Source organism: Guillardia theta (genome assembly GCF_000315625.1).
Source record: "Guillardia theta CCMP2712 unplaced genomic scaffold GUITHscaffold_28, whole genome shotgun sequence".
In the NCBI taxonomy this organism is placed as follows: domain Eukaryota; class Cryptophyceae; order Pyrenomonadales; family Geminigeraceae; genus Guillardia; species Guillardia theta.
In genome coordinates, this window is record NW_005434646.1 from 581,430 (window position 1) to 593,297 (window position 11,868).

The following is an 11,868-nucleotide window of genomic DNA, read 5'->3' on the forward strand; positions in this document are numbered from 1 at the left end:
AAAGAACCCAACCTTACATTGATCTCCACAAAGACCATTGATCTCATTTGACAACGAAGAAAACAGTCGTTGTTCGCATGATAGCGCTCGCTCGTCCGCAGACCCTCCGGTACAGTACCATCCTGCTTTACAAGGCCCGCTTGGAGCCGTGAGCCCTGTATCGTTGCAGTACATCCCAGCAGGACAGCTCGTGCACTGCGACACATTTGCAAGCCCCTCCTGCCCTCCGTACGTGCCCCGCGGACACCGTCCGGCCTCAAGGTTCTCCATGCCTTCCGGACAGTAATGCCCCAAGGGGCATGTAAAATTCAGGTGTTCAATTACTCCCTGACATGATGAGTCAGAATTGATTTTGATCAAACTGGAATGAATTTGCGTACTGGTTGACCACTCTGAGTCCAAAGCATGACTACCCACAAGAACAAAGATGTTTCGAGCTGACAATGCGACATCTGTTCTATTTTGCATGTAGCCCAGAGGTACTTCAATCGTGAAGATAAGGTAACCTGCATTGCTGTATTTTTGAACAAATACTATGTTTTCATTTTCTAAACATGTTCCATTCAAAACTTTTTGGAGTCGAGCTCCAGATATTATGATACCTCCGTGTTGGTCAATGTTCGTTGAATAAACAAACTCATCTGTATCATTTCCAAATGTTTTTACCCACAGAAACTGTCCACTGGAAGAGAATTTGATCAAGAAACCATCATAGCCACCATTGGAGACTTCTCCAAGAAATGACGCTGATCCATTTGACATACCAAACGAACCACCGACAAAAATATTTCCTATTCCATCACAAGCTACTGAAGAGACAGCCTCACTCACCGAGCCAAAGTCAGCTAATCTTTGAAACGATCCAGTTGAATCAAAAGACATCACAAAACAAAATCGATCCACACAAGAACCATCCATGCAGTTCAGGCTACTTAGACAGCCGGTAACAATGCATCCTCCAGCACCGTCGCTTGCTACTGCTCTGATGCTTTCATCCCCTCTCACGCTTACGTTCCTGCCCCAGTCTAAGCTTCCGTTCCCGCTGTACTTATACACCCATGAGCCTCCACCCGCCCCCCGCCAAGATACAAACACGTGATCCTGCCCCCCAGCAAGCCCCAGCCGGCTCCCAGCCATCATCTCTCCCAGGTCCCTTGACCACATGCTACCTCCTGTCGAGGCCGCGAGACTCCATACCCTGGACCCTGTCTCCCACCGCATGCCTACGTACACACTCCCCGCCTCGTCTACTCCGATCCCCTCCGCCATGGTGCTTCCTTCGCCTCCTGCTACTTCCCTTCTCCACACTTCGGTCCCGTCCACCCTGTGCTTGGTTACGTAGACCTCGTATCCCCCCTGACCTCCCTGGCCCCCGCTATTGTTCCACACGCTCACGCTGACATACAGGCTGTCGTCCCGTCCATGCGCTACCCCGCCTATCAGACTGGCCGCCCCTCCGACCAGCTCCTGCGTCCAGCTCGGCATCCCGACGTCAGGATCGGCGCACGCCTCGAGCCCCTCTACTGCATACGCTCGCCCTCTCGCATAGTCCACGACTGCGCCTGGGCTACAGATGTACCCGGGCGGACATGGCTTGCAGCTCGTCTGCATCGCTTCCTGGTTGTACGTCCCGGGCTCGCATGGAGCGGGTAGAGAGTCTCCGCCTGCACAGTAGGTCCCTGGAGGACAAGGCGAGGGTGCCTCGGACCCTGCTATGCAGTAGTGCCCCGCTGGACACGGTATTACTCTCCGCCGCCCTGAGGGCGACTCCGCGTCGACGAGCGTCGACGAGTCATTCGCCCCTGCCTCGCAGAATATCCCCGCTATGCACTCCCCCGTGCTCTGTGTAATACCTACTGAGGCGCAGTACCGACCCGCCGGACACAGGCGGCACTCAGACTCTGCCTCGAGTCCGAGCGAGCTGCTGTATGTGCCGATGGGACACGGAGTAGGCGACGAGCAGTTCGACTCGCAGTAGTATCCTGCTGGACATACCGTCGGTTGGATGGTCCCTGGCTGTACGCATGCTTTCCCGCTCGGGCACCCCTGGCAAGCGGCCAGCCCTGGTGAAGGCCCGTACGTCCCGGGGCTGCAAGGATGTGCAACGCTGGTTCCAGAAGGGCAGTAGGACCCCGACGGACATAGGACAGTGCCGTCTGGTCCGGAGGCTGAGAGCATACCGGGACAGAAGTATCCAGGCTTACACACCTTGCAGGCGCTCTGGCCTACTTGATCTTGGTAGTAACCTGCATGACACGGCTCTGGGTCTATGCGAGTTCTCAGGACACGCATGTCCAACATAGCACTCATTTTTACGTGGATTAATCGTTCCAGATGGACAGTAGAATCCTGCTGGGCAAGTTTGTGGTATGCTAGTGTTCTCTGTAGGACAGAAGTATCCTGCCGAGCAGCTTTGGCAATCATTTACAGTTTGGCTCAGCACAACCCCAGAAAATGTTCCTGGCGGACAACTGGTTGGTTGTACAGTTCCGACCGGACAGTAGAATCCCGGTGGGCAGGGACCGAAGCCTGAAATTGTTCCGTTCGGCCGTGCTTCGAATCCTCCCGATAATGAGCAATAGTAACCAGCGCCGCTGTACCACAGTACATTCCTGCTGGGCAATCTGTGGGCTCCCACGAGCCCGTAGGGCATATGGAGCCCAAGGGACACTCCCCGCCGCAAGTCCCATTGGGCATGACTCTTGCTATATCTTGGTTGCACTCTCCGCTCTGACATACCCGAGACCGTGGATCGCATGATAGCGCTCGCTCGTCCGCAGACCCTCCGGTACAGTACCATCCTGCTTTACAAGGCCCGCTTGGAGCCGTGAGCCCTGTATCGTTGCAGTACATCCCAGCAGGACAGCTCGTGCACTGCGACACATTTGCAAGCCCCTCCTGCCCTCCGTACGTGCCCCGCGGACACCGTCCGGCCTCAAGGTTCTCCATGCCTTCCGGACAGTAGTGCCCCAAGGGACATACGAGGCTGCCAATGTCTCCTACTCCCCTGCAGTCTGCTGACGACGAGAAAGCTGACACCTGGACTCCCTGTCCTTGGTTGCTCGTGTTGAGTACGACAGCTACCTCTAGCCCGCTGCTCCCCTCGGCTATGATCCCTCCCAATCCGCCCATGCGCTCCCCTGCTACGACCCTCGTCCACCCCCGCTCGCCGTAAGCGTTCAGCTTCATAACGAAAGCGCTGTAGCTCCCTGCCTGTATGCTCCCTTGCTCTGCTGGCATGTCCGTGTACCCCAGGAGGTATATGCCCCCGTACGCGTCTGTGCTCACCGACTCCCCTTCCTCGTTCCACTCCGACCCCACCACGGCCCTCCATCGCTCCTTGCCTTCTGCAGAAACCACGGCAAGAAAAGCGTCCCTCTGCTCAAGCGCTCCTGTCCACTCCGCTCCTACAAGCCTGACCCGCGATGCTGATATGAAGTCACTGCCTGTACCGCTGCTCCCTTCTCCGGTCCCGACCGATCCTGTATACCCTACCACTATTGTCCTCCCCAGCCTGTCTGTTGTCACTCCTCTGGCGACCTGCTCTCCTGCCCACTGCAGTACCTCCGTCCAATCAATGGACCCCGTCTTGTTGACATGGTAGACATAGACATCCCGCTCCTGTGCAGCTCCCGCAGACCCGTTGTACACTTCGCCTACTACGACTGCTCCTCCAGCACCGTCGCTTGCTACTGCTCTGATGCTTTCATCCCCTCTCACGCTTACGTTCCTGCCCCAGGCTAAGCTTCCGTTCCCGCTGTACTTATACAGCCATGAGCCTCCACCCGCCCCCCGCCAAGATACAAACACGTGATCCTGCCCCCCAGCAAGCCCCAGCCGGCTCCCAGCCATCATCTCTCCCAGGTCCCTTGACCACATGCTACCTCCTGTCGAGGCCGCGAGACTCGATACCCTGGACCCTGTCTCCCACCGCATGCCTACGTACACACTCCCCGCCTCGTCTACTCCGATCCCCTCCGCCATGGTGCTTCCTTCGCCTCCTGCTACTTCCCTTCTCCACACTTCGGTCCCGTCCACCCTGTGCTTGGTTACGTAGACCTCGTATCCCCCCTGACCTCCCTGGCCCCCGCTATTGTTCCACACGCTCACGCTGACATACAGGCTGTCGTCCCGTCCATGCGCTACCCCGCCTATCAGACTGGCCGCCCCTCCGACCAGCTCCTGCGTCCAGCTCGGCATCCCGACGTCAGGATCGGCGCACGCCTCGAGCCCCTCTACTGCATACGCTCGCCCTCTCGCATAGTCCACGACTGCGCCTGGGCTACAGATGTACCCGGGCGGACATGGCTTGCAGCTCGTCTGCATCGCTTCCTGGTTGTACGTCCCGGGCTCGCATGGAGCGGGTAGAGAGTCTCCGCCTGCACAGTAGGTCCCTGGAGGACAAGGCGAGGGTGCCTCGGACCCTGCTATGCAGTAGTGCCCCGCTGGACACGGTATTACTCTCCGCCGCCCTGAGGGCGACTCCGCGTCGACAAGCGTCGACGAGTCATTCGCCCCTGCCTCGCAGAATATCCCCGCTATGCACTCCCCCGTGCTCTGTGTAATACCTACTGAGGCGCAGTACCGACCCGCCGGACACAGGCGGCACTCAGACTCTGCCTCGAGTCCGAGCGAGCTGCTGTATGTGCCGATGGGACACGGAGTAGGCGACGAGCAGTTCGACTCGCAGTAGTATCCTGCTGGACATACCGTCGGTTGGATGGTCCCTGGCTGTACGCATGCTTTCCCGCTCGGGCACCCCTGGCAAGCGGCCAGCCCTGGTGAAGGCCCGTACGTCCCGGGGCTGCAAGGATGTGCAACGCTGGTTCCAGAAGGGCAGTAGGACCCCGACGGACATAGGACAGTGCCGTCTGGTCCGGAGGCTGAGAGCGTACCGGGACAGAAGTATCCAGGCTTACACACCTTGCAGGCGCTCTGGCCTACTTGATCTTGGTAGTAACCTGCACTGCATGGTTTGGGATAAAACCGACCTGCGGGACATTCACTGCCAATCGGACACTCATTTTTACGTGGATTAATCGTTCCAGATGGACAGTAGAATCCTGCTGGGCAAGTTTGTGGTATGCTAGTGTTCTCTGTAGGACAGAAGTATCCTGCCGAGCAGCTTTGGCAATCATTTACAGTTTGGCTCAGCACAACCCCAGAAAATGTTCCTGGCGGACAACTGGTTGGTTGTACAGTTCCGACCGGACAGTAGAATCCCGGTGGGCAGGGACCGAAGCCTGAAATTGTTCCGTTCGGCCGTGCTTCGAATCCTCCCGATAATGAGCAATAGTAACCAGCGTCACAGCCACCCGAGACAGCTGCAAGGCCATCCATGTTACAATACGATCCAGCCAAGCAAGGAAGTGGATATGATGAGCCCACTGGACAAAAGAACCCAACCTTACATTGACCTCCACAAAGACCATTGATCTCATTTGACAACGAAGAAAACAGTCGTTGTCCGCATGATAGCGCTCGCTCGTCCGCAGACCCTCCGGTACAGTACCATCCTGCTTTACAAGGCCCGCTTGGAGCCGTGAGCCCTGTATCGTTGCAGTACATCCCAGCAGGACAGCTCGTGCACTGCGACACATTTGCAAGCCCCTCCTGCCCTCCGTACGTGCCCCGCGGACACCGTCCGGCCTCAAGGTTCTCCATGCCTTCCGGACAGTAGTGCCCCAAGGGACATACGAGGCTGCCAATGTCTCCTACTCCCCTGCAGTCTGCTGACGACGAGAAAGCTGACACCTGGACTCCCTGTCCTTGGTTGCTCGTGTTGAGTACGACAGCTACCTCCAGCCCGCTGCTCCCCTCGGCTATGATCCCTCCCAATCCGCCCATGCGCTCCCCTGCTACGACCCTCGTCCACCCCCGCTCTCCGTAAGCGTTCAGCTTCATAACGAAAGCGCTGTAGCTCCCTGCCTGTATGCTCCCTTGCTCTGCTGGCATGTCCGTGTACCCCAGGAGGTATATGCCCCCGTACGCGTCTGTGCTCACCGACTCCCCTTCCTCGTTCCACTCCGACCCCACCACGGCCCTCCATCGCTCCTTGCCTTCTGCAGAAAACCACGGCAAGAAAAGCGTCCCTCTGCTCAAGCGCTCCTGTCCACTCCGCTCCTACAAGCCTGACCCGCGATGCTGATATGAAGTCACTGCCTGTACCGCTGCTCCCTTCTCCGGTCCCGACCGATCCTGTATACCCTACCACTATTGTCCTCCCCAGCCTGTCTGTTGTCACTCCTCTGGCGACCTGCTCTCCTGCCCACTGCAGTACCTCCGTCCAATCAATGGACCCCGTCTTGTTGACATGGTAGACATAGACATCCCGCTCCTGTGCAGCTCCCGCAGACCCGTTGTACACTTCGCCTACTACGACTGCTCCTCCAGCACCGTCGCTTGCTACTGCTCTGATGCTTTCATCCCCTCTCACGCTTACGCTCCTGCCCCAGGCTAAGCTTCCGTTCCCGCTGTACTTATACAGCCATGAGCCTCCACCCGCCCCCCGCCAAGATACAAACACGTGATCCTGCCCCCCAGCAAGCCCCAGCCGGCTCCCAGCCATCATCTCTCCCAGGTCCCTTGACCACATGCTACCTCCTGTCGAGGCCGCAAGACTCGATACCCTGGACCCTGTCTCCCACCGCATGCCTACGTACACACTCCCCGCCTCGTCTACTCCGATCCCCTCCGCCATGGTGCTTCCTTCGCCTCCTGCTACTTCCCTTCTCCACACTTCGGTCCCGTCCACCCTGTGCTTGGTTACGTAGACCTCGTATCTCCCCTGACCTCCCTGGCCCCCGCTATTGTTCCACACGCTCACGCTGACATACCGGCTGTCGTCCCGTCCATGCGCTACCCCGCCTATCAGACTGGCCGCCCCTCCGACCAGCTCCTGCGTCCAGCTCGGCATCCCGACGTCAGGATCGGCGCACGCCTCGAGCCCCTCTACTGCATACGCTCGCCCTCTCGCATAGTCCACGACTGCGCCTGGGCTACAGATGTACCCGGGCGGACATGGCTTGCAGCTCGTCTGCATCGCTTCCTGGTTGTACGTCCCGGGCTCGCATGGAGCGGGTAGAGAGTCTCCGCCTGCACAGTAGGTCCCTGGAGGACAAGGCGAGGGTGCCTCGGACCCTGCTATGCAGTAGTGCCCCGCTGGACACGGTATGACTCTCCGCCGCCCTGAGGGCGACTCCACGTCGACAAGCGTCGACGAGTCATTCGCCCCTGCCTCGCAGAATATCCCCGCTATGCACTCCCCCGTGCTCTGTGTAATACCTACTGAGGCGCAGTACCGACCCGCCGGACACAGGCGGCACTCAGACTCTGCCTCGAGTCCGAGCGAGCTGCTGTATGTGCCGATGGGACACGGAGTAGGCGACGAGCAGTTCGACTCGCAGTAGTATCCTGCTGGACATACCGTCGGTTGGATGGTCGCAATGTCGCTGCATACAAATCCAGCTGGACAATCCAAGCAATTTGTTTGGCCTGATTGGTCTGTGTACGTCCCCGCTCTGCATGGCTTTGGTTCTATTGTCTGTGTTTCACAATAAAATCCTGCTGGGCAAGGTATTAATCTATTTTCAGACGTCCATTGGGATGTGTTTGGAGGGCAGTAATACCGTTCAGGGCACTCTTTACAGGCGCTCTGGCCTACTTGATCTTGGTATTGTCCCAAACAACAAGCGGTAGGAATTGCATTTCGACCATCGCAGAAGTGACCCACAGGACAAATGAAAGCAAGGTCGAATCCCACCGACATGCCTAAAGGACAGTAATATCCGTAAGGACAGGTAAAATTAGTTCCAAACGTCAGAGCTTCTTCAGGACAAAAGTATCCTGCTGGGCAAGCTTCACAATCGCTGACATTTCTGTTTCCAACAGTCCCTGAGAACGTCCCCCGAGGACAGCTTATAGGCTGCAAGGTCCCGGCTGGACAGTAGTGCCCTTGCGGACATGGTCCCCGACCCCTGAGGCCCTCCCAGGGCCTTGGCGTACTGCCCCCAAGCCCGCCCAAAGCACCTTGGCAGTAGTACCCTGCATCGCAAGGTCCTGTCGGCAGGTGTCGCAGCCCCGCTGTACCACAGTACATTCCTGCTGGGCAATCTGTGGGCTCCCACGAGCCCGTAGGGCATATGGAGCCCAAGGGACACTCCCCGCCGCAAGTCCCATTGGGCATGACTCTTGCTATATCTTGGTTGCACTCTCCGCTCTGACATACCCGAGACCGTGGATCGCACGATAGCGCTCGCTCGTCCGCAGACCCTCCGGTACAGTACCATCCTGCTTTACAAGGCCCGCTTGGAGCCGTGAGCCCTGTATCGTTGCAGTACATCCCAGCAGGACAGCTCGTGCACTGCGACACATTTGCAAGCCCCTCCTGCCCTCCGTACGTGCCCCGCGGACACCGTCCGGCCTCAAGGTTCTCCATGCCTTCCGGACAGTAGTGCCCCAAGGGACATACGAGGCTGCCAATGTCTCCTACTCCCCTGCAGTCTGCTGACGACGAGAAAGCTGACACCTGGACTCCCTGTCCTTGGTTGCTCGTGTTGAGTACGACAGCTACCTCCAGCCCGCTGCTCCCCTCGGCTATGATCCCTCCCAATCCGCCCATGCGCTCCCCTGCTACGACCCTCGTCCACCCCCGCTCGCCGTAAGCGTTCAGCTTCATAACGAAAGCGCTGTAGCTCCCTGCCTGTATGCTCCCTTGCTCTGCTGGCATGTCCGTGTACCCCAGGAGGTATATGCCCCCGTACGCGTCTGTGCTCACCGACTCCCCTTCCTCGTTCCACTCCGACCCCACCACGGCCCTCCATCGCTCCTTGCCTTCTGCAGAAACCACGGCAAGAAAAGCGTCCCTCTGCTCAAGCGCTCCTGTCCACTCCGCTCCTACAAGCCTGACCCGCGATGCTGATATGAAGTCACTGCCTGTACCGCTGCTCCCTTCTCCGGTCCCGACCGATCCTGTATACCCTACCACTATTGTCCTCCCCAGCCTGTCTGTTGTCACTCCTCTGGCGACCTGCTCTCCTGCCCACTGCAGTACCTCCGTCCAATCAATGGACCCCGTCTTGTTGACATGGTAGACATAGACATCCCGCTCCTGTGCAGCTCCCGCAGACCCGTTGTACACTTCGCCTACTACGACTGCTCCTCCAGCACCGTCGCTTGCTACTGCTCTGATGCTTTCATCCCCTCTCACGCTTACGTTCCTGCCCCAGGCTAAGCTTCCGTTCCCGCTGTACTTATACAGCCATGAGCCTCCACCCGCCCCCCGCCAAGATACAAACACGTGATCCTGCCCCCCAGCAAGCCCCAGCCGGCTCCCAGCCATCATCTCTCCCAGGTCCCTTGACCACATGCTACCTCCTGTCGAGGCCGCGAGACTCGATACCCTGGACCCTGTCTCCCACCGCATGCCTACGTACACACTCCCCGCCTCGTCTACTCCGATCCCCTCCGCCATGGTGCTTCCTTCGCCTCCTGCTACTTCCCTTCTCCACACTTCGGTCCCGTCCACCCTGTGCTTGGTTACGTAGACCTCGTATCCCCCCTGACCTCCCTGGCCCCCGCTATTGTTCCACACGCTCACGCTGACATACAGGCTGTCGTCCCGTCCATGCGCTACCCCGCCTATCAGACTGGCCGCCCCTCCGACCAGCTCCTGCGTCCAGCTCGGCATCCCGACGTCAGGATCGGCGCACGCCTCGAGCCCCTCTACTGCATACGCTCGCCCTCTCGCATAGTCCACGACTGCGCCTGGGCTACAGATGTACCCGGGCGGACATGGCTTGCAGCTCGTCTGCATCGCTTCCTGGTTGTACGTCCCGGGCTCGCACGGAGCGGGTAGATAGTCTCCGCCTGCACAGTAGGTCCCTGGAGGACAAGGCGAGGGTGCCTCGGACCCTGCTATGCAGTAGTGCCCCGCTGGACACGGTATGACTCTCCGCCGCCCTGAGGGCGACTCCGCGTCGACGAGCGTCGACGAGTCATTCGCCCCTGCCTCGCAGAATATCCCCGCTATGCACTCCCCCGTGCTCTGTGTAATACCTACTGAGGCGCAGTACCGACCCGCCGGACACAGGCGGCACTCAGACTCTGCCTCGAGTCCGAGCGAGCTGCTGTATGTGCCGATGGGACACGGAGTAGGCGACGAGCAGTTCGACTCGCAGTAGTATCCTGCTGGACATACCGTCGGCGTGATGGTCCCTGGCTGTACGCATGCTTTCCCGCTCGGGCACCCCTGGCAAGCGGCCAGCCCTGGTGAAGGCCCGTACGTCCCGGGGCTGCAAGGATGTGCAACGCTGGTTCCAGAAGGGCAGTAGGACCCCGACGGACATAGGACAGTGCCGTCTGGTCCGGAGGCTGAGAGCGTACCGGGACAGAAGTATCCAGGCTTACACACCTTGCAGGCGCTCTGGCCTACTTGATCTTGGTAGTAACCTGCATGACACGGCTCTGGGTCTATGGAGTTCTCAGGACACGCATGTCCAACATAGCAAGCTTTAGATTGTGGGTTTGGAACTATCTCTCCAAAGCCGCAGAAATATCCCGCCTGGCAATAAACAAGGTCAACATATCGCATCGACGCATTCGGGCAGAAGTATCCTGCTGGGCAAGCTTCACAATCGCTGACATTTCTGTTTCCAACAGTCCCTGAGAACGTCCCCCGAGGACAGCTTATAGGCTGCAAGGTCCCGGCTGGACAGTAGTGCCCTTGCGGACATGGTCCCCGACCCCTGAGGCCCTCCCAGGGCCTTGGCGTACTGCCCCCAAGCCCGCCCAAAGCACCTTGGCAGTAGTACCCTGCATCGCAAGGTCCTGTCGGCAGGTGTCGCAGCCCCGCTGTACCACAGTACATTCCTGCTGGGCAATCTGTGGGCTCCCACGAGCCCGTAGGGCATATGGAGCCCAAGGGACACTCCCCGCCGCAAGTCCCATTGGGCATGACTCTTGCTATATCTTGGTTGCACTCTCCGCTCTGACATACCCGAGACCGTGGATCGCACGATAGCGCTCGCTCGTCCGCAGACCCTCCGGTACAGTACCATCCTGCTTTACAAGGCCCGCTTGGAGCCGTGAGCCCTGTATCGTTGCAGTACATCCCAGCAGGACAGCTCGTGCACTGCGACACATTTGCAAGCCCCTCCTGCCCTCCGTACGTGCCCCGCGGACACCGTCCGGCCTCAAGGTTCTCCATGCCTTCCGGACAGTAGTGCCCCAAGGGACATACGAGGCTGCCAATGTCTCCTACTCCCCTGCAGTCTGCTGACGACGAGAAAGCTGACACCTGGACTCCCTGTCCTTGGTTGCTCGTGTTGAGTACGACAGCTACCTCCAGCCCGCTGCTCCCCTCGGCTATGATCCCTCCCAATCCGCCCATGCGCTCCCCTGCTACGACCCTCGTCCACCCCCGCTCGCCGTAAGCGTTCAGCTTCATAACGAAAGCGCTGTAGCTCCCTGCCTGTATGCTCCCTTGCTCTGCTGGCATGTCCGTGTACCCCAGGAGGTATATGCCCCCGTACGCGTCTGTGCTCACCGACTCCCCTTCCTCGTTCCACTCCGACCCCACCACGGCCCTCCATCGCTCCTTGCCTTCTGCAGAAACCACGGCAAGAAAAGCGTCCCTCTGCTCAAGCGCTCCTGTCCACTCCGCTCCTACAAGCCTGACCCGCGATGCTGATATGAAGTCACTGCCTGTACCGCTGCTCCCTTCTCCGGTCCCGACCGATCCTGTATACCCTACCACTATTGTCCTCCCCAGCCTGTCTGTTGTCACTCCTCTGGCGACCTGCTCTCCTGCCCACTGCAGTACCTCCGTCCAATCAATGGAAAGATCTGGGAGTATGCGACCCGAAGACA

At 58.9% G+C, this 11,868-nt stretch overlaps 2 protein-coding genes across 2 annotated transcripts in view; both read right to left on the reverse strand.

Annotated features, from left to right (window-relative positions):
- Positions 1-1,165: 1,165 nt before the first annotated feature.
- On the reverse strand, positions 1,166-2,310 carry GUITHDRAFT_107322 (hypothetical protein; the record flags this gene model as incomplete). The annotated part of the gene is made up of 2 exons (XM_005833896.1): positions 1,166-1,172; positions 1,217-2,310. 2 exons carry the CDS (start codon positions 2,308-2,310, stop codon positions 1,166-1,168), a joined length of 1,101 nt encoding a protein of 366 aa, XP_005833953.1.
- Positions 2,311-2,436: 126 nt separating this feature from the next.
- The window catches only part of GUITHDRAFT_107323 (hypothetical protein), a gene marked incomplete at both ends in the record, with an annotated part of 12,941 nt that continues 3,509 nt past the window's right edge, over positions 2,437-11,868 (reverse strand). The window contains 3 exons of the mRNA XM_005833897.1: positions 2,437-6,062; positions 6,212-6,230; positions 6,281-11,672. Of these exons, the coding sequence (XP_005833954.1) occupies positions 2,437-6,062; positions 6,212-6,230; positions 6,281-11,672 (9,037 nt within the window). The remainder of the gene's footprint in view (positions 6,063-6,211; positions 6,231-6,280; positions 11,673-11,868) is intronic.